This window comes from Pseudopipra pipra, chromosome 20 (genome assembly GCF_036250125.1).
Source record: "Pseudopipra pipra isolate bDixPip1 chromosome 20, bDixPip1.hap1, whole genome shotgun sequence".
NCBI classification, from domain to species: domain Eukaryota; kingdom Metazoa; phylum Chordata; class Aves; order Passeriformes; family Pipridae; genus Pseudopipra; species Pseudopipra pipra.
In genome coordinates this window covers 11,074,058-11,100,188 of record NC_087568.1, presented here as the reverse complement: position 1 = coordinate 11,100,188, position 26,131 = coordinate 11,074,058, and the positions used below count along the sequence as shown (strand labels likewise).

Below are 26,131 nucleotides of genomic sequence, written 5' to 3'. Positions count from 1 at the left end.
GACAGGGACAGGGCACTGCAGCTCCACGTCACTGCAGGATTGCCAGAACTGCAGCTGTGTAAAGGAATGAAACCACTGTCACTGTGTTTCCACTGCTGCTGGGAACTGAACTCACAGGATTACACCTCATCAATTGTCGGGGTGTGCAGGAGCTGAAGCCACCCTGATGCCTTCCCAATTGGTTTGGATAGTACTAATATTAACTCTAACGAGCTAAACCAGTAGGCAACTAACCCAACCAATCACTCCACTAAGAGTTCCCATACGCAGTCACATACATAATGAGAATCCATAAACTCCATCTTCCTTTCCAAAGAGACATGGAATTACAGCACATTTATTGCCCAGTGGGAATTCCTGCTTGGGTCCAGCCTATGTCCGCTCCACAGACTTCACAGGAGAAAGCACTTGCAAGATGGGAGAAGAGCCTCAGAAACGTGCTTCTTGTTCTCTCCTGACTCCATTCTCCCTGCTCAGGTCAAATTCCAAGTTATGATGCTGAGCAACAATGCAGGAATCTCCTTTTACTTGGTCCTGGCTGTGGATTATTTTAACAGCTCTCTAGAGGGGTCCTCCTGGGCCAGGATGCAGGGGGTTGGAACTAGAAGATCTTTAAGGTCCCTTGAAAACCAAACTATTCCATGATTCTAGGACTCTACGGTCATGACTCTGCCACACACTCCTGATGTACAGCAATTCCCCTCAGATCTGCACTTTTCCTGTGGAAACAGATGTATCAAAGACTGGCTATCAAAGTGCTCCAGGTTCTCACCTGTATCCCTGCCTGAACTAAAAGCCCTGTAAGGTTTGAGGTGGAATGAACTTCACATCTCCCATGTCAGCTGACAAAGAACAGAGGCCACAAGCTAATTTCTTTGCTTTCTTTATAACCCAGCCCTGGGGTTCACTGACATGACTTCTTAGGTCTCTTCTCTGCTGCTGCCTCGCTTCCAGCAGGTTTGGAAGATGATTTTTTTCATGACCTGTCTGTGGAAGCCCTTCTCCAGACCAGGCTGAAACTCCGAGCAATGCTCCCCAAGGGCTCTGTCACTCATGGTCTCCAGCCTTCTGTGCCCTGTACTCACCCCTACTGCTCTCCCTGGCTCCGCTCTGCTCATGGGTCTGCTCCAGCCCCGCTTCAGAACAGTGAGGAACTTGGGTTTAGGTTCTTTTCTCTCTAAGAACATTCTAATGTGCCATTCCCAGCAGGGGCCACTTTTCTATTTAGGAAAGTCTTCAAAGTAAATAAGCAAAAATCCTGACGATGGAAGTACTTGCTCAGGAGCACAAACTCTTCCCATCATTAGTCTATGGAAATAGATGCCCACAGGACAAACATGGGTTACCACTGATTTCTACTCTACCATGCCCAAACCTCCCCGGCTCAGAGCCAAAGCAATAATCAGTATCTGTGCAGGATCTTTCCCAAAAGCAAAGCTTGGCAGTAGATTTTTCTTTCCTTTAATCTCTTTTGGTACAGTTCAGCTCCTGGTGGTTTTTGTTCTGGAGGAGAAATGCTTGAGAGGGTTGACTGAATGAACTCTGAAATTCACACCCTGGCAAACTGGACTGATTTCCTAAATCCATAATTACAACATTCCTCAGAGATATGCATTCTTTCAGAGCGAACAAGGGAAGATTAGTTTCCTGTTTCTTCCCATTTACATGACTTCTCTGTCAAGAGGAACTTTTTTTGTTTCCAAACAATCCTCTGTTTATGTGGTTCTCTTCTTGGCAGGGAACTGGGGAACTAATCTTGACTAAAAGTATAATACAGCCAAACTATCAATTGCCAACAGTCTGATTATCTGTGTGCAAGGCAGCTGATCTGCACAGGGTTTAGAATCCAATATCTATCAGTGGAGCACTCAGACAGGGACCGATCGATTACAGAGGGTTTAAATAATCTGGGATGATTATTGAATAACTGGATAGTTTTACTGGGGGCTGGATAAGAAGGGCAGAGCAGGTCTGTGTGTGTGAATATGTACAAGGCTTAAAACTTTAGTAGCACTGGGCAAATGTAGCCCCTCCACCTGCACAGCCCCAAGCTCTCAGCAACTCCCACCATGTGGTCTCATGCCATGGAGCTGCAGGTAAGAGTTGTCTCCCACTTGCAAACAGAACATATGCAGAGCCCTATTGTTTCTCAGTTTGTTTTTTTTTTTAAAATTAGTGAATCCATCCTCTCCTTCTGTGCTACACCAGGAAGCAGGCAAGCTCTATGTCCCAGCCTCCCTTTTGCCTTTCCCTGTTTCTGCTGTAGAGGCCAATGTCAGTGCTCTTGACAGGGTTCCCTTTGTCCTAGAGCAAAAGGAACACGAGGATTTGCCTGTTTGAAGTGAGCCTGTCCTCATTTTTACCCTCTGGTATACAAACAGGAGCTGGGGACGTTCAGTCTGGAGAAGAGAAGGCTCTGAGGAGACCTTGTTGTGGCCTTTAAGTACTTGAAGGGGGCTTATAGAAAAGACAGACAGTGACTTTTTACAAGGGCAGACAGTGACAGGACAAGGGGGGATGTTTTTAAACTGATACAAGGGAGAGTTAGATTAGATATTGGGAAGAAACTGCTCCCTGTGAAGGTGGTGAGGCCCTGCCACAGAGAAGCTGTGGCTGCCCCATCCCTGGAAGTGTCCAAGGCCAGGTTAGATGGGGCTTGGAGCAAGCTGCAATAGTCAAAGGTGTCATTGGCCATGGCATGACATGAGATGAGCTTTAAGGTCCTTCCCAACCCTTCCAGCCCAAAGCAGTCCGGGATTATGTGACTCTAACCCTACCACTGCTGCAGTCTGGAGTCAGTAACAGGTATGCTCGACACTATATATTGACTCCTGACATAGATTTTAAGGACCTGGTATGTTCTACACGTTCCTGTAAGGTTTTGGGTGATTGTCCTTCCTATTTAGTTTCCCGCTCCCAAGATGCTTTTCCCATGTGGCAGAACTCAACTTCCCCCAGCACACCCCAGTGGAGCCGAGCAGCTCGCTGATGCTCTTAACTCTTTAATCTAACACTGACCTCTCACCCTACAGCCATAAGCCAATTAGCTCTTTTTTATACCATACCAAATCTCTTTCTGATGAAGCTGTGCTTTTGAATGAATGCCTGCTAGTGACAGAAATGTAATTACAGTGCTTAGCAGCACGCTGGCCTTGGCTGGTGGCAGGGGTTAAGGTCAGAATGCATCTCTAACATACCAAAACAATTTAAAGGAGATTTCTTTTTTTCTAGTGTGTTCTCTCCAGGTTCCTCTCTTCACTCTCCAGTACTTACTATGCCTGCACATAAAGGCTATTCAGCCATGAATTTTAAAACTGAGATCCTGAGCTTTCCAAGGAATTCCTCAACAATCCCTCACTGAATCAGAATCACAGACACTTACCTCCCATCAAGCCCCAGAACTCAGCCCTGTGGAGCCACCCTTCAGTAAATGGGGGCTGATTTTCTGAAGTTATTGAGCAAACAAATCTTCTATCACTCCAGAGAAATTTTAAGCTGACTTTTAAAGTTATTTTGGACATTTTTGACAATGGTAATTTGTCTTAGCTTCTTTGCACCTACTGTAAAATTACACCAGAATTCATCAGTGTCTTTGTGCTCAGCAATGGCTGGATTTGTTATAAACAAAACTACCATAATTACCATTGGACACTCCAGTCCTCCAGCTCTAACAGAAAATTAACCCAGTCCAGGCCACGCAGGAGGTACCTGGAGGTATTTACATTAACTGTATGTGATAGACTCTTCTTTAGGCAGGAAGGCACAGAACACCCTGCATATTTGGCTTTTCCCATGTATTCTCCCACAGCAGCTGTGGGTTTGTTCAATGATAAGTTCCCATTTCTTTTAGCCCAACGGTGTTGACTTTATTAGGACAGGTGCACATCTTCCTGCTCTCCATCCTCGGAGCAGAACAGAGCTACAGAACTGAATCACAGAATCATAGAATCACAGAATATCCTGGGCTGGAAGGGAACCACAAGGATCATTGGGTCCAAATCCTGGAATTACAGGATGCTGCTCCTGAGACAGTCACAGATATGTCTGTTCCCTGCATCAGCACCATCAGTCAGTACCTCTGCTTTGCAGTAACTGGTGTTCTTCCAGCTATCAAGAAATGTATCACTCCATTGCCAAACTGAACTGCAAAATAGAAAGAAATCTATACTTTGCCTCCTACTTTAATTGTCCATTTTACCCATGGTTTAATATGCCCTTAGGAACAATATACTTTTACATCATGTTGTAGCTCTATGTTCTCCCCAGAGACCTTCAAAAGGAGTAGTGAATCCAAAGAAAATGGCACAGGGCAAAAGCAGAGGGATTGTCCAAACACTGTCACCCCCCTGAGCTCCTGTCAGTCCCTGAACAGGGGACAGAACGCATGGAGAGGGATGGAAGGAGCAATGGGAGCAACCAGTGGACACTGGGGGAAGCAAGGCTGCCAGTTCTCTCCTGAAACCAAGCCATTACCCCAGTCCTGACTGCCCAAGACAGCAGACCTTAAAACTGTCACTACTCAGGTCTAGACACCAGCTACTTTGCAAGAGGGAAACGGAAAAGAAAAACCAAATCTCCTTTTTTAAACAGGATCTGTTAGGAAGCCGCTTAAAGCTGTGGAGAGATAAATGCAATTCTTTAAGATGGTTTAACAGGCAGACTGCAGGCAAAACCAGACCAGGAGCAGCTCCTATGTATTCATACACACCCCCATACTGGGAGCTACTGGGCTCCAGTGGCCCAGCAACTCAAAAAAAAAAGCACCATGAGCAGAAACACTGGTGGAACCACAAAAATTTATTTCAGTTGATGGTTCCTCCCTGAGATTTTTAAGGCCAGAAGGAACAAAACTAATCATCCACTGGTTCTAATTTCCTGCTAAAAAAGAGCCCAGAAGTACTAACAGGGGACTCCACACATCGGCTGGTTAAACTAGTTTGGGTTTCCACCTTCCAGGAAAACAGGCAGTCTGGATTTGATGTTCAAGTGATGAAATCCATCCCATTCCTGAATAAACACTTCACTCAAACACAGAGGGGAAGATAATTTGACATGCAGTCTTATACCGAGAGACAAGTCGTTCCTTAACCACCTCCCAAGCATCATTCCCATTTGCATTGCACAGATTGCTTCATTCCCTGTTCATTCAGTTCCTCACACCATGGGGATGCTGCCGACCTCAAAACAATCTTGAGTCAATTGAAAAGTTTCCCTAAACCTTTGGAAAAATAATTACATTCTGCTCTTTAAATTCCCCTTAAAAATCCTCTCCCTGAGTGTAGCAGTTATTGCATTTTATTCCAGAGGTAGTTGTGTTTCAATTGAGGTCAAAATGATCCTGTACAGAAAGGATCTTGCCATCAGCCACTGCCATTTATAAAGTAATTGGTTAAATAAGTAAGATTACATCAAGTCCTTGCTGCAGTGTAAGGTAATTTACACCTATTAAAAAGCAGGAATTGTCCAAGTTTTTCCAATTTATTGCACAGAAAGGAGGACACTTTAACCTTCTGCCTTCTATTGGGGGAGATTTCAGAATATTGTCTGTAAGCAGCAGAACAACCCTGGAACTGCAGTGGAACTGGAGCTATAGATTTCCTAGGAATTACCAGCATCTCATCCCTGGTCACCCAGAGAATGAGCTGGCACAGTGCTTGATTTCCATGGTCAGAAATTTTAAAATAAGTAAGTTATCTCACTGACCCAGCTGGAGGAGGAGAGAGATCAGCTGCAGGCTCTCCCCACGCTGAACAGGGGAACAGCTGGCTCCAGGATTCATCTCAGCATTCCCACAGAAGTCCCGAGCAGGCTGAAGAGCTGCAAAACAGGGGCCTGAGGGAAAACAAGGGCCACTTTTCTGAGTGGCGTATCCCTGTATCCCCGTCCCCTTCTCTCAAACCCCACAGGCCGAAGTGAAGGCCAGAGTGGTTCCACCCAGTACAGAATCAGAGAATCATGGAATCGTTAAGGTAGGAAAAGACATTTAAGATCATCCAGTCCAACCGTCAACCAGCACCATGTTCATCACTAAACCATGTCCTCAACTGCCACATCCACAGGTTTTTTGAACACCTCCAGGGATGGTGACTCCACACTGCCCTGGGCAGCTGTGCCAAAGCTTTACAACTCTTTCTGTGAAAAATTTTTTTCTAATGCTAGACCTTCCCTGGTACAACTTGAGGCTGTTTCCCCTCATCCCATGCAAGAGGGCTGGCTGGTGGGCCCCTGCTCCCAAGGAGCACTCAAGGAACACGTGACACCTCTACAAACAGCAGCGTTTTTCTGAGCAAAGTTTTGGAAGGGTTTAAGATTTTGATATTTGAGAAGCTAAGGGACAGTTTCCCTGTGCAGACTTCAGCACAGAATTGTTTGGGATTTAGCAGCAAAAGGCCCTTTGGCTCAAGGTCAGTAAAAATGAAAATCCCATTTCTAACCATTCCCTTTCTCCAACCTCACAGTTACTATGACACTGGCAGTCCCAAATGAACCAATGTGTTTTATCCCTGTCCAATACTGATTCCAGTCAGTGCCCCAAACAAGAGCTGTGCAGTGTCACCCTGTTCTGCTCCATGGGAGAAGGAGTTTCATAGCAGGAAGGCCAAATAAGCACACAGACTTCTGGCATATTTGAGACAACACTTTAAACTGATTTGGCACTGATCAACCCAGCTGAGTCTAGAAGGGCCCAGTTACAAGATCCCCCTGAAACACTGGTGAGAACAGGGCACACCGAGAGTGGGGCAGCAGAACACCAGACCCTCCCACTCCCAGTCCTCTGGTAACTGGAGAATTTCAGCTCCCCAGAACACAAGTGTCTGGTGCTATTTGAGACATCCTGGGGCTCCAGGTGCCACCTGAGACCGGAGTGCACCTCAGCAGGGCCCATGTCATGTTGCCAACCTCACACAAGTATCTCAGACACAATCTGACACCTAAACACCGGCAGAGGTGACATCTCTCATCAGTCACTTCCCTACTGTGCTCCTCACCAATATCACAGTTCTGTGTGTGTTCACTTTTTGAAAGCTTGGCAGATCCTGAGCCTCCTGTCTGCACAAATGATTGGCATGGGAGGTGTCCCCACACTCCACCATCAACAGAAAGCCTTTCACCTCACACACCAAAGCACATCTAGAAGTTAGAATCAGAGAATCATGGAATCTCCCGAGCTGGAAAAGACCCACAAGGATCATCATGTCCAATCCCTGGCCCTGCACAGATACCTCAACAATCCCATCACTTTGCCAGTGCCAAAAATGCCTTCTGTGCTTTTTAGTCTCAAAGTGATTTTGTCCTGCAGAATTTCCAGGGGAACATCAGCATTCCACAGCCCCTCCTGCCACTGGCCACATGCTCTCTGCAGTCACTGGAGGGACAATCCTGAACACCTCTGAGCAGAGTCTCAGACTGGCTGTTCTGTGCTTGCTTTGCCCAATTTTACCCTCTTTTTGCAGCTGATGAAGCCATGAACAACATGAAGTATGTGAAAATGGAAGTAGAAAGGCACACAGAAAGCAGACAGGAGCCTCATGCCCTGCCCCTTTTTCGCTGCCTATCTACCACCACTGTCCTACACACCTTCCCCTCTCCTTGTGAAGACAGGCACTCCCGTGTGTTTCCAGCAGCCCAGAATCAGTCAGGCAAGGGAATGAAGAGTTGGCACAGGGCACAGAGAGTCTCTTCCCTCCCTCTGCCCTCCAGGCACCTCCACTTAGAGAAGATGCTACAAGTGGCAGCTCTCCTGGCTCACCAGGTTTGCAGCAGGCAGTGGGGATGAGGGCAGCTTCCCTATGGTATGAAGAGGTTTTGATCCCTCTCCTTCCCCTTTTGCCTCCTTTGTCATCCCTGCCTGGACGTCAGCTCAGGTACTGGGTGCTGGCAGGCAGAGGGGGCAAAACCAGTTTGCTACAGGGCTGGAAACAAGTTCTGTTGGCCCCACACTTAACTCCTGAGTTTCTGCCTTTTGTAGGAGCAGTCAGGATCACACCTTGGATTCATCCCACAGGAAAAATGTGTACTTGCAACGCTCAGGGTGAACAAAAAGAAATCCCAGCCCTGAAATGTCTCTGGCCTGCCATGGTGAGTGTGCCATGGCCAGCAGAGACAGACCTGCTTTCATCAGGGCTCCTGAGATCTGTGTAATTCACCTGATATCTCTATAATTCCTGATATTATATAACCACGAGGGCTCCTGATAGGTCCTTTGTTATGGCTGCAGCACAGAATTAAATGAAAATGAGCTTTAATCCCATCAATACCTCTTTGAATTTCAAATTAAAAAACATATCCAAAAATTATCCATTTATTTTGAGAGTTTGTCATTGTGGAGTCTTTTGGGTGTTCTGGTTCCCATTCCCCCAGGTGACCAGAGGTCACACTGAGTCCCATCCTCTGCCTCCTGTCTTTAACAGTGCCTGGACAGGCAGAGCTTGAGAGATTCAAACTGTCTCTGAGCCTCAACTAAACACAGGGATGGGACACACAACACAAACAACGGCTTTCCTCAGCTCCACAAGGAACTCAGCAAATTTTTTTTGATCAAAACATGTCAAGTCACGGGTTAAGCTGTTGCCCAGAGAAGCTGTGGCTGCCCCATCCCTGGAAGTGTCCAAGGCCAGGTTGGATGGGGCTTGGAGCAACCTGGGCTAGTGGAAGGTGTCCCTGCCCATGGCAGGGGGTGGAACTGGATGAGCTTTTAAGGTACCTCCCAACCCAAACCAGTCTGTGATCCTGATTCTATGAAACTCTGAGCGAATGTTGAGTCATTCCCCCCTGTAAAGCCCAATCTTTCAAAACCTATAAAGTCCCAGACAACCTTAGTTCTTGCACTGAAAAGCAAAACTTGCTCTGAGATCTCTCCTTTGTTCCCTCCTTTCCCTGTCAGCAGCAGCAGCAGCCTGCCCAGGTGATGGTTTCAGTTCCCTCCAGATGCACAGGCACAGATTCCAATCACTTTCAAGTGATGCCAAAGCAGATCTCTGATAACTCGGAGTCAGGCTGATAACAGGCAAGTTCCAGCACTGCTCAGCTCATAATTACATAGCTGTGAAAAACAGATCAGTTGGCAACACACAGGAAATACAAAGATTGGAATCCTTTGGGAAAGCGAAGACAACCCTTTGCCACAGTCCATCACGCTCTGTGCTCTCTAGGGAGGTGGCTTTACCAGGCACCACACATGCACTTACTTCCCAGGGAGTATCCTGAGCCTCCTGCCTGCACAAGTGATGGGCATGGGAGGTGTCCCCACACTCCATCATCAACAGAAAGCCTTTCACCTCACACACCAAAGCACATCCAGAAGTTAGAATCAGAGAATCATGGAATCTCCTGAGCTGAAGGAGACCCACAAGGGTCATTGTGTCCAACGCCTGGCCCTGCACAGACACCCCAACAATCCCATCGCTTTGCTGGTGTGTCCAAACAGTGCCAGAGACCTCAAATCCCTGAGATCATCAGTCACCAGGCTGGCTGTTACCACTGGGAGCCCGTGCTGACCCTTCAAGTGGATTTTCAGAAATCCCCAATGGCTGCAGAACTCAACTGAGAGGAGTTACAGAACAGGAGCAAACACCATGAGGTTGCAATCCCACAGGGATACCATGGACACATAAATAAGCACTGATGGTTCACTAATGGAAAGTAAAAGAATGTACTCGATACATTCAGATCACAGAATCGCAGAACCATTGAGTGTCCCGAGTTGGAAGGGACCCACAAGGGTCTTCGAGTCCAACTCCTGGCCCTGCACTGGCCACCCCAACAATCCCTCCATGTGCCTGAGTGTTGTCCAAACATTCTAGTTTGGCTCCAGCCAAAACTCCAGCCAAATGAGAGCATTTACAAAGACATAACAGGAATTAAAATATAAATGTTCTCCTTTGCCCTTCCCTGCATGTACAGTTTTGCTGTATGCTTTCAAAGTGATGAGAAAGGGCAGAACTGTAATAGCAGAAATACAGTATCCACAACTGGATACTCTGAACAGTTTAAAACAATCTCCAAGCAAATAACCCTGAGAAAACGGGAGAGGGAAATCCATACTCACCTGAACGTGATCTGCCCAGTTCTCCTCAGTCATGGTTTTCTGAAAAGATAAAATTACTCCTGAGACATCTCAGAAAAGGGAAGATGTTCCACACAGCAAACTAGAAAGGAACACCACATGGTACCCACTGGCATCACCTGTGGTCGAGGAACGCACTCTGGAGCACACGGGACAGCTCAGCTGTCAGGGCACAGCAGAACAACACAGCTTGGACAAAGTAACTCAAAAGAACTGTTACATGACAGCATGTAAGATATAAAAATTCATGTGCAATGTGTCCTCAGACTGTTCAGCTCTCCAGCCAGCCCATGGAGAGCCATCCCATGGGCTCCAGGAAAAGGAGACATCTCAGGGATCCTCTGCAAGGCTGAGCATTCAGAATATTAAAATACAAACTTTTCTCAACAGCCAAGTCATCAAAAATCCTCTGGAATCATGAGGTCTGGGAAAGGAAACTGATAAGTTAATATTCTCATTCTAATGTAGTTCAGAGCCAAACTTGGGGAGAAACTTGGGATTGGATCTACTCTCCACTCTGCCAAGAGCAGAGGCTGCATGAGACTGATCATGAGCCTCAGCCTTGGTGCTGGCAGAGGAACAGGGATTGCTAGTGCCACTTTTATGGAAAGGTACAAGAGCAAACATGGAGTAAGAGCCTCAAAGAAAACAGCTCTGAGATACACAAGCATGTAATTTAAATACTAGTGAGATGAAGGGGCCATTTAGCCAGAGCTCAGACACAGCTGAGAATGGTAAACAGAGAGCACCAAAGAGCTCTGAGAAGAAGGGACTGTGTCCAGAAGCAGCTGCCAAATGTACCTTAATGGAAGTAACTGGCCAGCTTGAATATTTTAAATCAAGCAAATGCTCCAAAACAAAGGAAATGGAAGACCAAAGAGAGCAGAACCCCAGATCATGAATCCATTCCACTCTGCTAAATAAACACACCTGGATAAATGCTCTCTGCTCACTCGCAGTGGATGACCAAGCTTGTTCCAGTGATGTCATCTGCACTAAAGATCTGAGATGCAGGAGGCTGGAATGCCCACTCCTCCCCAGCTCTCCTGGCAGTGAGGCTGGCAGGCAGCAAAGACAGCTCAGAGCCTTCACTGATGGCTCGGGAGGTCTTGGGAGCAGAACCTGCTGTGCCAGAACGGTGTCATCAGATCAGCACACTTCAACCCCATCCTCATGTTCAAAGTACTGGGGCTGGGGGGTCAGAAGATATGCCTGGATTTGCTTGTTGCTGTCAGAGCAAAAAGGAATCCTCTTCTGAACACAGAACAGGCACTTCAGGGGAGGTGGCTCATTCCCTGAACGCTGGCTCTCTGGAGACGGGATCAATAGTCCTGTAGGAACATCTGAGAAACCTGCTGGGCTCAGACTCTGCTAAAAACCTCCTCTATCTACAAGAAGAAAATCTTTTATGAACTGCAGATGAAAACCTGCTCCAAGCTTGGCAAATACTGCTTGAGAATTCGAAATACAAGAAATGGAAACATTTCACTGTGATATTCAGTCTCTTGTGGTCCTTGTCCTTCACAGTTCAATGGATACACCTGGATACAAGTGTGAGCTGTTTTTTACAGAAGAGGCAGAAAAAAATAAATCTGACTCTCAACTGGTATGATCTGTCCCCAGGCACAGGGTTGTGCTGAAAGCCAGACCATCAGGAGAAGCACCAAACCCACTCTGTTAAGGAGATAAATGTGTTCCCAGTACAGGAGCTCAGGAGCATCCAAAGGGCAGTGACTTGGCTCAGTGCACTCATGAGTGGGGAGGAGAAACCACATTCAAGTCATTCTGCAGACAGTCAACCTCCAAGCTGCCTCCTAGAAAACTGCTTCTCAGAAAGAATTAGTGGCATTTTCTTATTCCTTCAACCCCTCAGTGCCAGCACAAGTACCAGTGGATTTGGAAAGAGAATTTGGAGGCTGAACAGAAGTAAAGTTTGTTCAAAGAGTGGTTCAGGAGCTGAAAATAGGACCATTTTGTTCCACAGTAACAAGGTTGGCAGCACAAAAACGCTCCTGTGGCAGGTTTGGGCCATACCTATCCCAGCCAGGCCACAAGCACCAAAGTAAATTGCCTACAGAGCACCCAGACATGAGGAATGTCTAGAACCTAGTGTTCTTAAAACCCCACACAAATGCCCCAAAAACTCTTTATCCAGTATGTTCCTGCTTATTTGAGATGGCTGAAGGAAGCTGAATGCTGGAGAGCTGATCCTGACCCAGAGCACTGAGGGAGCTGAGGGGAAGAAGCTCCAGCCCTGAGCAGTCAGGACACCCAGGCATTGGAACACGAATGGACACACAAACTATTCATTCACAGAACAAACTGATCCAATGGCAGATCCAAGGCATCTTTATATCATACTACTCACACCAAAAACTTGCTCATACACTATTGATACATTTCAATTATCTCAATTGTGTTATTCAAAATGCAAATGGAATGAAAATCCTCATTCACCCCCACACACAACACAGCACATACCTCAACAAATCTCTTGTAAAAGAGGTAGTTCAGGGTTCTCAAGTGCCGCTGATTTATGACATTAGGGCAGAGGGCTGAAAGAAGGAAAAAGACATTTAAGTACCCAACATTGCCAAATTTCCTGGAAGTTTTACTATCTAGACATGACACTTTTCCTTCCCCAATGTCAGACTGGGGTTGGGGAAGGCAGGATGCCCTCACACTTGGAACAGTGAGGGACAGAGTAGAACATTGTCAGCTTATCTCAACTATAAACTGTTATTTACACTTTCAACTGTGATTAGCAATGCTAATCCTCGGGTCTGATATCTCTGGTTCCACCACCCCTGAGTGATAAGATCCACCCTGTGGTTCAATATGCTCCACAGTCAATGACTTCACACCTTTAATTAGGCAGCATCCCCACACGGGCACCACCTCAGTTTCTAGAGGCTGCATTCTTCTGGGTTTAATTGGAACCTGTGTTGTTAAGTCATTGAAGCAGTTGTGAACAACTTACTCAGGATGTAAACTTGTGGCTAAAGTTTATCCGATAAAACACAGATCCATGGAAGAGACTCCTCGTCCACACAAAGAGGGTGGGGACTATTGTTTTGCTGAGCTAGCAAGCCACACTTGTTGATAATATTTTTATTGCTGTCATCTTCATTAGATATAGCTCATTACAACTGCAAAACTCGAGATCTTCACACAGTGCCTTGTTTTGAAACCCAGTGCAAGGAGAGATAAAGGCAGGAGATAAAATACATGAAGTGGATTAGCATAGGTATCTGTCAGTTCCTGCTGGATGTTGGGATGCATGAACAGGGAAAGGCTTAACCAAAGCCTTCTGTGGGGCTTCAGTGGCTAAAACCATCCCACCGGGAGTCAGAAAGAGCAGGACCAGCAATCAGAAATGGTCACAGAGAGCAGGAAAGTGAAAATTTTCTGCAGCTTCCTTTGAACAAGAGTCCACAGGGAGAAAGCAATTCCTTATCTCTCTCAGTGCCTCACACAGGGCATGCCCAAGGATTATAAACCAGGAGAACAAAGAAAGATCTCTGGATACCAGATCCTGGGATCAGAGGGGGATGGGTTGATGTCCCACTAGATACAGCAGCTTCTCAGAGTCCTCTGAAGCATCACTTCAGAATGTAAACATTTCCATCTCAAACACAAAAGGTTAAAGCTGTTATTTTTATCTTCCACAGTGTGACAACAGATCCTTACCCTCCAAGGATCTGAGTAAATTATTGCAATTATCACACAGGATATTGTCCCAATAAATATGATCTTTCCTCTGGATATTATCCCAATATCTGGAGGAAAAATCACCAGCTCATGGAAAGCAACACTCGCTAAAAAGAACATAAGATCAAGGTAAAAATTAATAACATTCCCATCTAACTCAGAGATTTCAAAGCACTTCAGAAAGAACCATGGCATGACTGCTCCAGGCCACCCAAAAGATCCACTGAATATTTTTTCTTTGAGTGTCTAGAGGAAATATCCAAAGCAGAAGCTCTGGTAGAACTGGGAGTTTCAATGGCCAGCCATCTGTGTGGAAAGGACAGAGGAACACGGATGCACTGGAAAAATGCTGGAAGGCACTAGTGACATATTTTATTCTGATGGAACAAGTGAATTGAGTTTGAATCTGGTTTTTTATACTTTATTACAAAAAACAGAGAAGGACTAATCAAGAATACAAGTACAGGCTGGATAGAGAAGGGATCGAGAAAAACCCTGGGGAGAAGGATTTGGGTGTGTGGGTGTATGAGAAGCTCAACCTGCCTGACCATTTGTGTTGGCAGCCCAGAAACCCCCCCGTGCCCTGGGCTGATCCCACAGCGTGGGCAGCAGGGGAGGGGGGGATTCTGCTCCTCTGCCCCACTCAGGTGAAACCCCCCTGCAGAGCTGCCTCCAGCCCTGGGGCACCAACACAAGAAGGACGTGGAGCTGCTCTGGAGTCCAGAGGAGGCCACAGAGATGCTCCAAGGAGCCCCTCTGCTCTGGAGCCAGGTTGGGAGAGCTGGGGGGGTTCACCTGGAGAAGGCTCCAGGGAGAGCTGAGAGCTCCTTCCAGTGCCTAAAGGGGCTCCAGGAGAGCTGGAGAGGGACTTGGGACAGGACAAGGGGGAATGGCTTCCCACTGCCAGAGGGCAGGGATAGATGGGATATTGGGAAGGAACTGTTGGCTGTGAGGATGGTGAGTCCCTGGCCCAGGTTGCCCAGAGAAGCTGTGGCTGCCCCATCCCTGGAAGTGTCCAAGGCCAGGAGCAACCTGGTCTAGTGGAAGGTGTCCCTGCCCATGGCACGGGGTGGAACTGGATGGTCTTTAAGGTCCCTTACAACCCAAACCAGTCTGAGATTCTACGGAAAATATGAGGGAGAATGGTAACTTGGTAAGAGAGACAATGAAATGAAGAGATCAAAGCTCTTAAGGAAAGGAAGAACAACAAAATAAAACCAACAAAATGGACTTCAATAAACTCAGAAAACTGGATTTCATGTGGAAATCATTTATGAGAGAAAAAGGAGTTAAGAAGAGCTGACAAAGGAAAAACTGGAAGTGAAGAGACTTAACTGCTAAAACAAAAGCTTTTATGGATCTCAGTCACAAGAAGGAGGTTAAAAGAACATGAAAAATGAATCACACATACAAGTCAACAGCAGAAACACATAAAATCATGAAGCCCAAAGTAAAACATGTTTCTGTCAAAAGCTATAAAGGCAAGAGAAATTCCATACAGCCTTTTGGAGGAAAAAAACAACCACAACCCAGCAAAATCTAATGCAAGGGAAGAATTGGCAGAAGCTGTGTGGAGATGGCAAACCTCCCACCTTGGAGGTCTGTAACAGGTTGCACATTCCCAAGTAGATCAGAAGTATCAGAAGGAGCTCCTTTGGCCAAGGGGCACAGATGGCACTGCAGAGCCTTTGCCAGACCTTTCCCTGCACCTTCATGATCATCTGCACCTTGTACATGCAGAAATCAAAGCACTTCAGGGCACAGCACCTTCCTCAAGGTCAAACACCCAGCTGGGGGACCAGGAGTCTGAACCCAGGTCTCCTGCACCTCAACCAATGTCCTGTTGGTCAGAGCAAAAGACCTTATCCTAAGCTTTCCATAACAGGGACCATCCTCTTAGTCAGTGTCTGTCCAATGGGATCGTGACTGGTTTGTGGAGCACTAGTGGAATATAAATGGTTTAATACCATGAAAGCAGCTCTTTGGACACGTTAACTCTTAACCTGGCAGTTGCACCACAAACATTCATCTGAGCTACATTTCACACCTGGGCCTGATTCAGAGGCCAAAGCCTCAGCCTGCTCCCAGCCCTTGGCAGAGTTAATGGTCATTTTTACTCCAGAAGGAGTAAAAATGAAATCTGTTTGTCACACAGGGTCAAACCCACAGTCCACACTGATTTCAATCATGCAAGATGGGTAAGATGTGTCTCCTGTGGCCATGGTGCAATATATTTTTAGGTGTGGTGGGTGGGTACCACTCCCAGGAGATGCCAATGCCTCCCGAGCTGGGACGTGGACCCAATCAATCCTCTCTGTCCATAGCCCTGAGAGCTTCCATTCACAAAGAGACTCCTTCTCCCTGTCCTGGCAGAACAGCAGGTCCCACACACAGTGTGCTTGGTTTGGGGGCAAACTACAGGAGCCTTTTGGATAAAATCAGGGTATCTGACACTCCAGAGGCTTTCCCTGGTATTGCTAAGGATTGCTGGTGAAGCTGAGGAGCAGCAGTCTGTGCACTGGGCTCTTGCTGTGCTATGAGATTAATCCCTAAATGCGAATTAGGGGAGGACAGGGCTGCAGTCAAGAAAACCTCTTTTTGTTGTAGCCTGAGAGATGCATTAGTGTGTCATTAAATTCTCAGTGGCACCACAGCTTGGGGCCCACAGCCCTCAGAAAGGGGGTGACATGGTAGAAGCCTCAGACTCCCCCTCAAATCCCTGAGCTACCTGCTGGCTGTGCTGCCTGGAGCGAGAACAGAGCACAGCACAAGGGTTTAGTCTACACCTGAAGGAAAACATGCCCTGGTGTACCCTTAGACACCATGTGGATATGATGAATTCATGCTCAGAATAGCCAGGATGGGGCTAGCTTTTCCACAAAAAAGCTTGGAGCTCCTGGCCAGCATGTCAGAGCCTAGAGCAGGTCATATCCTACTGCCTGTTCTTCAGGCTGAGGGCCTTAAAAAAGACTGGGGATCATTCCATCCCCTCCTCCTTCAGCACCTTGGCTCTGCAGCCTTGGGAATGGGGCTCCTGCCTGCCAATGTCCCAGCCTGGAGGTTCTCCTCAGGCACAGGGTGTGCAGAGTTGTGCTGGTATTGAACACCCGAGTTAAAACACTCCAGAGCAGCACATGGAAGTCAGGGAAAAAAGAGAGAGAGGGGAGAGGAAGGGAGAGGAGGGGAGCAGAAGGGAGGAGAGGAATAAACATTCTGCTCTGTTTTAGTGAGGGAAAGGTAAAACTAGCTGAAATTTCATCCTTCCAAAGGCATTCCTGTGGAATTACAAGTCATTCCCTTCTCTTTAACTCAGCATCTTCTGAAAGTGCCCCCCTGGTGACTGCCCTGCCATGGGCGTGCAGGTGCCCAAGCCTGAGGAGGTGTGGGCCAGCTGTGCCTCACCTGGGCAGGTGTGGGGCTGTGCCCTCCCAGCTGTGCCTCACCTGGGCAGGTGTGGGGCTGTGCCTTCCCAGCTGTGCCTCACCTGGGCAGGTGTGGGGCTGTGCCCTCCCAGCTGTGCCTCACCTGGGCAGGTGTGGGGCTGTGCCCTCCCAGCTGTGCCTCACCTGGGCACATGTGGGGCTGTGCCCTCCCAGCTGTGCCTCGCCTGGGCAGGTGTGGGGCTGTGCCCTCCCAGCTGTGCCTCACCTGGGCACATGTGGGGCTGTGCCCTCCCAGCTGTGCCTCACCTGGGCACATGTGGGGCTGTGCCCTCCCAGCTGTGCCTCACCTGGGCACATGCGGGGCTGTGCCCTCCCAGCTGTGCCTCACCTGGGCACATGCGGGGCTGTGCCCTCCCAGCTGTGCCTCACCTGGGCACATGCGGGGCTGTGCCCTCCCAGCTGTGCCTCACCTGGGCACATGCGGGGCTGTGCCCTCCCAGCTGTGCCTCACCTGGGCACATGTGGGGCTGTGCACAGCCCTCTCCTGCCCTCTGCTGCCCCGGCCCCGCCGGGAGCGCGGCAGCCCCGCTGGATGTGTGTGTTGTGGGGGAAGGGGGTCACACAGACGGAAATTACTTGTTGAAAAAAACGGATAACCCGGTGCTCAAGTAAAAGAAACATTTCTCTTGGTTTATACTAAAAAACCTTTTAAAGACTGTGGTAAAAACACAGAGCATTCAAACCTTGAGATGCTCACCTCACCTCTCACGCTGCTACAGCACAAGCACCGCCATTACTGGGCACTCAGCCCCATCTGTCTCCTCTCTGTCACACAGCTGTCATTTCCTTCATTGGCACAGAGGCACCAAGCCCAACGTCTGAGGTTATCACACTTCTCAGAGTGGGATCATTTCTATTTCAAACCCCAGGAATTGTCAGTGAAAAACATCCCTGAGCTCTCTGTGTGTCTCAGCTGTGCAAAACCACAGCAGAGAACAGATTCGACCATGGCAGCCTTGGGAAGGGGCTGTTCCCTCACCTCTGAGATCTGTTTTGACTGAAACTTGTGTTTGTGAAGTCAGCCTCACAGGGTCTCCAAAGAGTATTATGCAATTAGCTTGAAACAGCTATAGGCTCATTAAACCAGAGCATACTGACCCAGGTGTGAGGAAAGACTCTGTAAACCTCAATTTCCTCAATCACATACCACTTCTGCCCAATAAGGGTAATTAAATGGAATCCACACACATTTTATTGGGACACCTCTGGGACTCGGCAGAAAATCTCCCACTTACCATACCCTGTCTGTGAGTTAACAGGAATATAGCTCTGAAAAAGCAGAGGAGGACTAATCAAGGAGGATGGCTTTTCTTTTCCCCCGAGGTTCCACATCTTTTTTTATATTGGGCCACCTCCTATCCGGCTCTGGAGTTTAAGGCTGGCAGCTCCCAGGAGTGTTTCAGACTCCAGTGGTTGATGGACACCTCAGCTTGGCACTCAGTGTGATTTACTGGGAATGGGCAAGAGTGAGCTTGGATAGTAAAATCTGAAAGTCGATTTGGAACTGCAAGAACTGAGTCACACACAAGTTTGCCTCCTCATACCCAGAAACCCCATCCTCCTCCAGCTGTTCTCACCAAAGCCACTTCCCTCTCTGCTGCTGCTCTCAGGCTCCCACGGTGAGGGGGAGTCACAGCAAGGAGGAGACCGAAAGCAGCAGCAGGAGCTGTGGCAGCAGATGAGCCCCCAGCCAGGTGGGGTGACAAGAAGTGTGAGCTCTACCTCACTGCAAGTTTTTGGGGAAGCTGCTCAGAACAAGAGTCATGAGGGGTTCTTTCATCTGTATGCTTTGCCCAGTCTGCTGCCTTCTTGCACACTATTTCATCACAGTCAGACCTGCTTCCACTATCAATGCAGAAAGAACACCCAGAAATTCAGCAAAAGGGAGGGGAGAGGTAGGAAGACAAGGAAAGCCACGTTGTTCCAGCTGCCAGCATTTCCCAACTCAGTTCCAGTATGACCAGTGCTAAGGCAGCAATTCCTCTGCAGGGCATTCTTCCCTTTCCAAAGCACTTCAAAGGAGACTGACTGCCACAGCTCAGCAAAGTGTGAATTTCTGCTCATAACTGCATGTGATATTATGCAAAAAATAAACACCATTTTTCACATATGGGACTATGACAGTCATCCAGCACTGCTTTTATCTGCCCAAAGTCTAAACCAGTCACCCACATCCCCTCTCACTTCAGAAGAGGTGGGCAGCCTTCTTGAGCAAGGCCTTACCCTGCCCTGCAGACACTGCAGTTTGCATGGGATAAATGTCTGGAAGTGCAGGCAGGAATGGGATTTGTATCTGCCTCAAGGAACCTCCTCACCAGTGAACGACTGTGGAGGACTGGCAAGATTTGGCCATTATTATCAGCAGCTACAACATCTAGAAACCAGCAGCAGGTTGAAGCAGACTGCATCCCACAGAGTGCACCTGAGACCCACACCTACATGCTCCTCTCCTGATTTTTTTTTCTTTAATTATTATTTCTCAGGATTTTGCATGTGAACAGTTATATTATTTCACCTCTACTGTTATATCATACCCTTGGCAGACCTTTCATAAGGAAAGGGAACAACTCAATTCCCTTTACAGATCATCAAAGACAACACAGCTGACTGAATGCCCAACCCTGTCAAGGAGGAAAAATTACTGAAGACTAGTGAACTCCTGGGAAGGTTTTAATTTCTAAATAAATCACCCCCCATATGTCTCAGCTTTCACAGCAACGTGCCATGTTTAATTATATTCAATTCTACTCCAATGAAGGTTTGCAAGGTTTAACTTGTTAACTTTTGAACACCAGTCTGAAGATGGAAGATTAATATGCAATAGTGTTCCTGACAGGTGTAATAAGCCCACAATTTGTGGTTAGAAAACACTTTCAGTCCAAGAAAAGAGAATTGCATATTGGGGGTTGATGATGGAAAGCTCTGCAGGGTAAAAGCTAACGGTGCACCCAAAGGGGTCTGATGCAAGGTCCTAAAGAGAAGGAAACATCAACAGTCCCTGCCAGCAACCAAAGCAAAGCAGATTTTGTTAGGTAACTGATATCTGCAGGTGAAGCAGATCTGTTCAGTGACAGAAGATGTGCCACTTCTAAGGCTGCAGGAGCCTTAAAATTCCCTACCACCAACCCTAGTTTATACAAAGAATACAAAGGGCTCTGAGGCTCCTGCTTCCAAAGGGTTATCTCCTCCCAGCTGACGGACCCGTAGCTCAAGAAAACAGATCCCCAATGAATAATGACTTGCCTCTTACGTGAGAGGAATGGAGTCATAACTCAGAGCTGACCATGGTGTGTTTATGCAGAGCCATGCTGAGGTCAGGATTTATTCCATATCATGGCAGAAACAGCTTATTAGTCAACAGCACTTCATTCTTAGACAGCACAAAGTGATAATTCCCATAACTTACCAGCTTTGTTTTTCAGGATCATTAATTAAACCCTGAAACTCCCCAAGATAAATGACAGCAGAAATTCCTGGATGAACATGGAAGAAGACAAATTGACTTTGTGTGTTCTTTATTGCTGACATAACTCCACAATATATTGCAATATCCTGTACCTGGATCTACGTGGAATCGGTCCAGGAGCCTGAAGACCAGCTTGCTGAGTGTTCTGTGGTTAAATTTTTCTGGTTTGTATCTGGACAAGCCTTGATATGGTCTGTAACAACATCAGAAATACATACCTGTGGCATCACCTAAAGGATGTTTTCCAAACAGCAGATATTTAACAGCAGAGGGATTGGGGTTTGCTGGTGTTGGTAAGGACAAGGTACAGCAAAAAGCCAACAGTACAACCACACAAATTTCAGTCAATGACTGAAGCAAGTCTAGAAGTTCATTTTAAAGAAAGGGAGAAATTCCTTCTCATCCCTTTTTCAGAGCTAAGACTGCAAGTATTGCAGCTACACCGTGACTCTGACTGTGCTGCTGGGTCTGTGACTGGCAGGAGTTATTCTAGTGAGAGGCAAGTCAGAAATTAAAACACACACCACAATTTGACAAGCACATGAAGGTTAACCACTTGCATCTCTTGTTTTTCTGCCACTTCATCACAGTATTATCTTCCTGCCAAACCTGTACAACCGATACTGAAACTCACCCTTGTCTGCAGCAGAGCACAAGAGGCTGATTGCTCCAGCCTCCCTTTGACACTGCTCTGTTACTGGGATGTGCTGCACAGGTTTCATTGCACTCCTGCTCCTGGCAGGAACGGAGCATCTGTCAAGAGCAACAATTCCTCTGTCCTGCAGGCCAGGGCGTTTGAGAAGGCTCTGGCACAGACACCAGAATTTCCCCTTCCTCAGCTCAAAGTCAATCTTTTGCACTGCCTTACGCTGAGACACGATTGCAGACAGACAACCAGGGAACACACTGTGCTCTGGCAGCACCTTGGCCTGGCTGTTCAGAAAGACAACAAGTGTTTCTACCTTGTGATGTCTCTGATGTTGACACCAGGTTCACACCACGAGTCCAGGATCTGCAGGAGCTTGCTCTGGAGCTCAGGATATTCTCCCACATAATCTTCCACCACATTGACTTTATCCTGGAGCAGCAGTGGGATGCACATCTAGGATAAGAAAAGACCTCTGATCCCCACGGAGCCCACGGAAGGCACGGAGAAGGTCCATGACTAAATCCTAGCAGAGGACTGTCCCATTCCCTGCATCCCAGACACAGTGAGCAAGTCCCAACCCCCTGCTTAGCCCACCAGTGCTGCCTGTGAGAGTGCTCTGACGTTTCAGCAAATATTAGCAAAGCTTCAGTGCAGCAAAAGCACTGACCTCCACCCTAGTGCTGAACACAGCAAGGATTTGTTGTAACAGAGGCTGCAGCCAGAAACACAGGGTAGGAGGCTGGAATGGGGTCAAACGAAATACATTCTGTGCCTAACCTGGATGTAAAGGTACATCATCAATGCAATAGGTACTTCTGGGGAATGAAGTAAAGCCTCAAGTGAAAGGCAGCATGATGGATGTCCTGCTGAACAAAAGGTGGATCTGATGACAGAGGAGCCTGCAGAGGAAATGACTCACCTTCTCCACATCTTGATCTGGCTGTAATTTCAGCTTAATACTCAGTATGGCTGCCTAGAAAATATAAATAAAAAAAGTTGTGTATTTAGAAGAACCCCACAGTGGATAAATGGGCTATTATACACATTTTTAATGTGTTAATTATTTCTGTTATGTTGTCAAGCACAAATCCTGCAAACATTTGGTCACAGACATTCCACTTCCAAATGTACAAGAACACTCGTGGCAGACCTGCATATCATGATTAGCAACATCTCCTGGAGCAAAAATTAAAGATCACGTTGTCAGGCAAAAAGAGAGAAAGTGAAGCACTTGTATAAAACCAGCTGAGATGGCTACTTCCTATCCATGCACGGTAAAAAACACCTGACCCAGCACACCTTTCTGAGACTGAAGTTCTGTAAAATAGTTGGATTTTGTGAAAGCAACTCAAGATTTAGAACACCCTGAAATCAAGAGGTTTCAGTTTTCCCAGCTCCTGTGTTGCTCCACATCCCTGACAGCACCAAGGTTCACCAGAGGCAGCAAGATGGGAAGCACTGTATTTCTCCCTTTTGTGGGATTTCCAAATCTTTCATAAGCCAAGACCTACCACATTCACAAATTGCCTCCAAATCAGGATCTTCTGCAGTAAGGAACCTGCTGGGCTGAACTGCAGGAACTCAGGCTCAGGAGAGCTGGTTCAGCCACTGCCCGTCCCATCCCAGCTGGGGATTACAGGAATGGAGGAAGCTCTAACTGTGCATTGCTTGGGAGGCACAGACACCAATTAGGATTTACAGTAGTTAATACTATCTAATTTCTGAAGTGTGTAAGAACACTTGGATCTCAAATACAGAATAAGCATATAGTGGGTTGCTTTAATATAGTGCATTGTGCCAGTAATTGGAGTAATAAGGGCAGGGAGCCTTTGAGCACCTCTGTGTCTTAGTGCTGAACAGGGAACAAGGGAATGAGGAGGTTTTACAGAAGTGTCCTTCTAACTGCTTTGCAAAGTTAGGCTGTATTTCCCAGAATGGTTCTAAGCAGTATTGAAAACACTAACCCTGCCATAGCATGTGTGTAATGCTGAGCACTACATGGAACCCACCGAGTTCACAAATGCCTGTTTACTCAAATGTGGGTAAAACCAGTGTGGTAGGGCTTGGAGGAAAAGCTCTTCTCTTTCACAGATTTCTCTGCTCTCTGTGATGGATTTTGATTTGAGAGAAGGATTTGCATTTTAGAACTGCGTTATTTGTTAGAATGTAGAATCATAGAATGGTTTAGTTCCAACCCCCCTGCCGTGAGCAGGGACATCTTCATCTGGATCAGGGCGCTCAGAGCCTCCATCCAGCCTGACCTGGAATTTTTCCAGGAATGGAATATCCACAGCTTCTCTGGGCAATCTGTGCCAGTGTACCACCACCCTCACTGTAAAAAAATCCCTTATATCTAATCTAAATCTCCCCTCTGTTAGTTCAAAACCATCACTCCTTGTCCTACCCCTGCAGGCCCTGCTAAAATGTTTGTCCCCATCTTTCTTATAGGCCCCCTAATATGTAAGCAAACATAATGCAGGAACAGATGTGCCTTTCCCCAAGGAAACACAACCCCCACCACTACATGTCACATGCATGAAACCTTTCTAGAAAGATTTAACCAAAAAAGTACCCTAAGTGGGGGCAGGCACACACTTTGAAATCCATTTTCTGTGATCTCTCCCAGCATTTGAGTGACACCTGAACTCAGCCCATCACTGGCAGCACGTGTTCTGCAGAGCCAGCCAAGCCCCACAGACACCTCACAGCTCATCTGAGCCTTGCTCACGGCAGGAGCCGTGGATTATGTTACTTTCTGGGGAATTCATGCCTGTGTTTCATCCCCTGCACCACAGACTGAGTGTGCAAAAGCAGAAAACCAATGCACATCATGGAAGTTCGGCTGTTAAATCCTCCTGTCCCAATTAGCAGCTGGAAAACATTAGTTTTTTATGTTTGCTTTGGGTTTGGGTTTGGTTTTGGGGGGTCTTAGGGGGGGTTTGGTTTTTTGAACACTGAAAGTCCAGGCTTCATCCTCAAAAGAGAAATCAAGAGAGGAGCTTTAAGTGACAAAAGCAGAAACCACCATTAATACAGAGACTGCTACAAAAAGGTACATGAGCAGCGTTCAGCCCAACTAAACCTCAGCCAAATCTCTTACTCCAGACTATTCCAACTCTTAGAGGTCAATAGCTCCTCTGCTCCACAAGCATCAAGTTCCTTTTCTCTCAAATTATCAGTTTTACATCCCAAAGTTCAAACCGAGTGATTATTCTCCACTGGCAGACAAGTCGAAGGGTGCGACTTCTGGTTTGGACCTGAAGAAGGGGCTTGGGACTCCAAAGCTTTGGCAGCTGGTTTTGTTTTTCCCCCAGCTCCTCAGTTTGCTGAATTAAAAGAAATCATAAAAAAAAAAAGACTTGCAACTCTCCAAACCCTGTTTCACCATTTGATCTCATGAGTACCTTTATTGCACCGTTAGCTTTAACGTGCAACATCCAGCGGTTCCCTAATGGCTTTTTAATGTTCAGATTAACCTAATTGCAGCCCTGTTATCTAAATGGCAAAGCTTTATCTCCAGCTCTATTAACTGTACAGATGACTTAATCAGATGAACATGCATGGTGTCAGGTTGGGTTTTCCTCTTTTCCTGGTTGGATATTCCACCCTGTACCAAAGGGTGTAGATGTAGGTGCAGATGTTCATTTGTCCAGAGCATGGAGAGCCCTCACCTTCCCACCCCAGGGCTGGCAGACCCAGCTCTACCACACCAGGGCTGGAGGACAGAGGAACTTCAAGCAGATCACACATAGATTCATAGAATCCTTAAGGTTGGAAAAGACCTTTAAGTTTACCAAGTCCAACCGTCAACCCAGCACCACCACCACGTTCACCACTAAACCATGTCCCCAAGTGCCACATCCATATGTCTTTGAACAGTTCCAGGGATGGTGAATCCACCACTGCTCTGGCAGCTGTTCCAAAGCTTTACATAAGCTGTTTTTTAACAGCAATTTAACATCCTCCAGCTCAAGGTGGTGATGGAGCAGCCACACCAGTAGTGCTGCTGGCAGAACCTTCCCTCAGCAGGGAACACCAGCAGCCTTGTCCACACTTGGAACTGAACGTGGAAGAAGTAGCATGACCCGGGCCCCTGGAACAAGCACCAGGCTGGATCACAGGGTGCAGTTACAGGGGCTGGCGGCCGAGCAGGGAGGACAAGAGAGATAACATCAGCATGTTTACAATGGGAATAGCAAGAGAAGAGATATGAGTAACTGTAATAAAGATGAAAGCACTTGGCAGCTGTGTCTGTGGTCTCAACTTCGAGCTATTATAAGATTTTGTTTTATTATTATCGTGTTTTGAATTGTTTCACTCCACAAACAAGTTTTGTGTAAAACGACCCTATTTTTAACAGTCTGTTTATAGCTGATAAGATCTCCAGCAAAGCAACACCTCATTCGCAGGCTCATTCTGTAGTTAGAAAACAAACACTTCAATGAGGCTGTAACTGAACGGGTGAGAATCCCCCTCCCCACCCAGAACCAGCATTCCCCACCTGCAGTGCTGCACTCCCAGGCTGGGCTGGAAGGTGAGCCGGGGAGCTGGAAGGTGGCAATCCCATTCATCCAAGTGTAGATCCTCAGGCTGGGTCAGCGGGGCAACACAAATCCTCAGCAGCAGATACCACCCTCCCCACTTCACCAGCTGACCATTAAGAGCAAAAAATCGAGTTAGGATGCAGGAACGTGGGGAAGCTCTGGGAATGCTGAGATACTGGCAGCTTATCAGGGTCTACTCACATGCTCAAACTCCAAAGAGAATGTGTTATTGTCGGGGCTGGTGGTACAAGG

General features: G+C 47.1%; 1 protein-coding gene across 14 annotated transcripts in view; it reads right to left on the bottom strand.

Annotated features, from left to right (window-relative positions):
- Window positions 1-26,131, bottom strand: part of EXD3 (exonuclease 3'-5' domain containing 3) — a 294,208-nt gene that overhangs the window by 162,544 nt on the left and 105,533 nt on the right. For 13 of the 14 annotated variants that reach the window (XM_064677279.1, XM_064677280.1, XM_064677275.1 and 10 more), the window contains 5 exons: window positions 22,255-22,308; window positions 21,649-21,788; window positions 20,779-20,879; window positions 12,548-12,621; window positions 10,049-10,087 (listed from right to left, as the gene is read on the bottom strand). In XM_064677279.1, the coding sequence (XP_064533349.1) occupies window positions 10,049-10,087; window positions 12,548-12,621; window positions 20,779-20,879; window positions 21,649-21,788; window positions 22,255-22,308 (408 nt within the window). Of the gene's footprint in view, window positions 1-10,048; window positions 10,088-12,547; window positions 12,622-20,778; window positions 20,880-21,648; window positions 21,789-22,254; window positions 22,309-25,836; window positions 25,943-26,131 lie in introns of those variants that run through there. The other variant, XM_064677286.1, reaches the window with a different exon arrangement.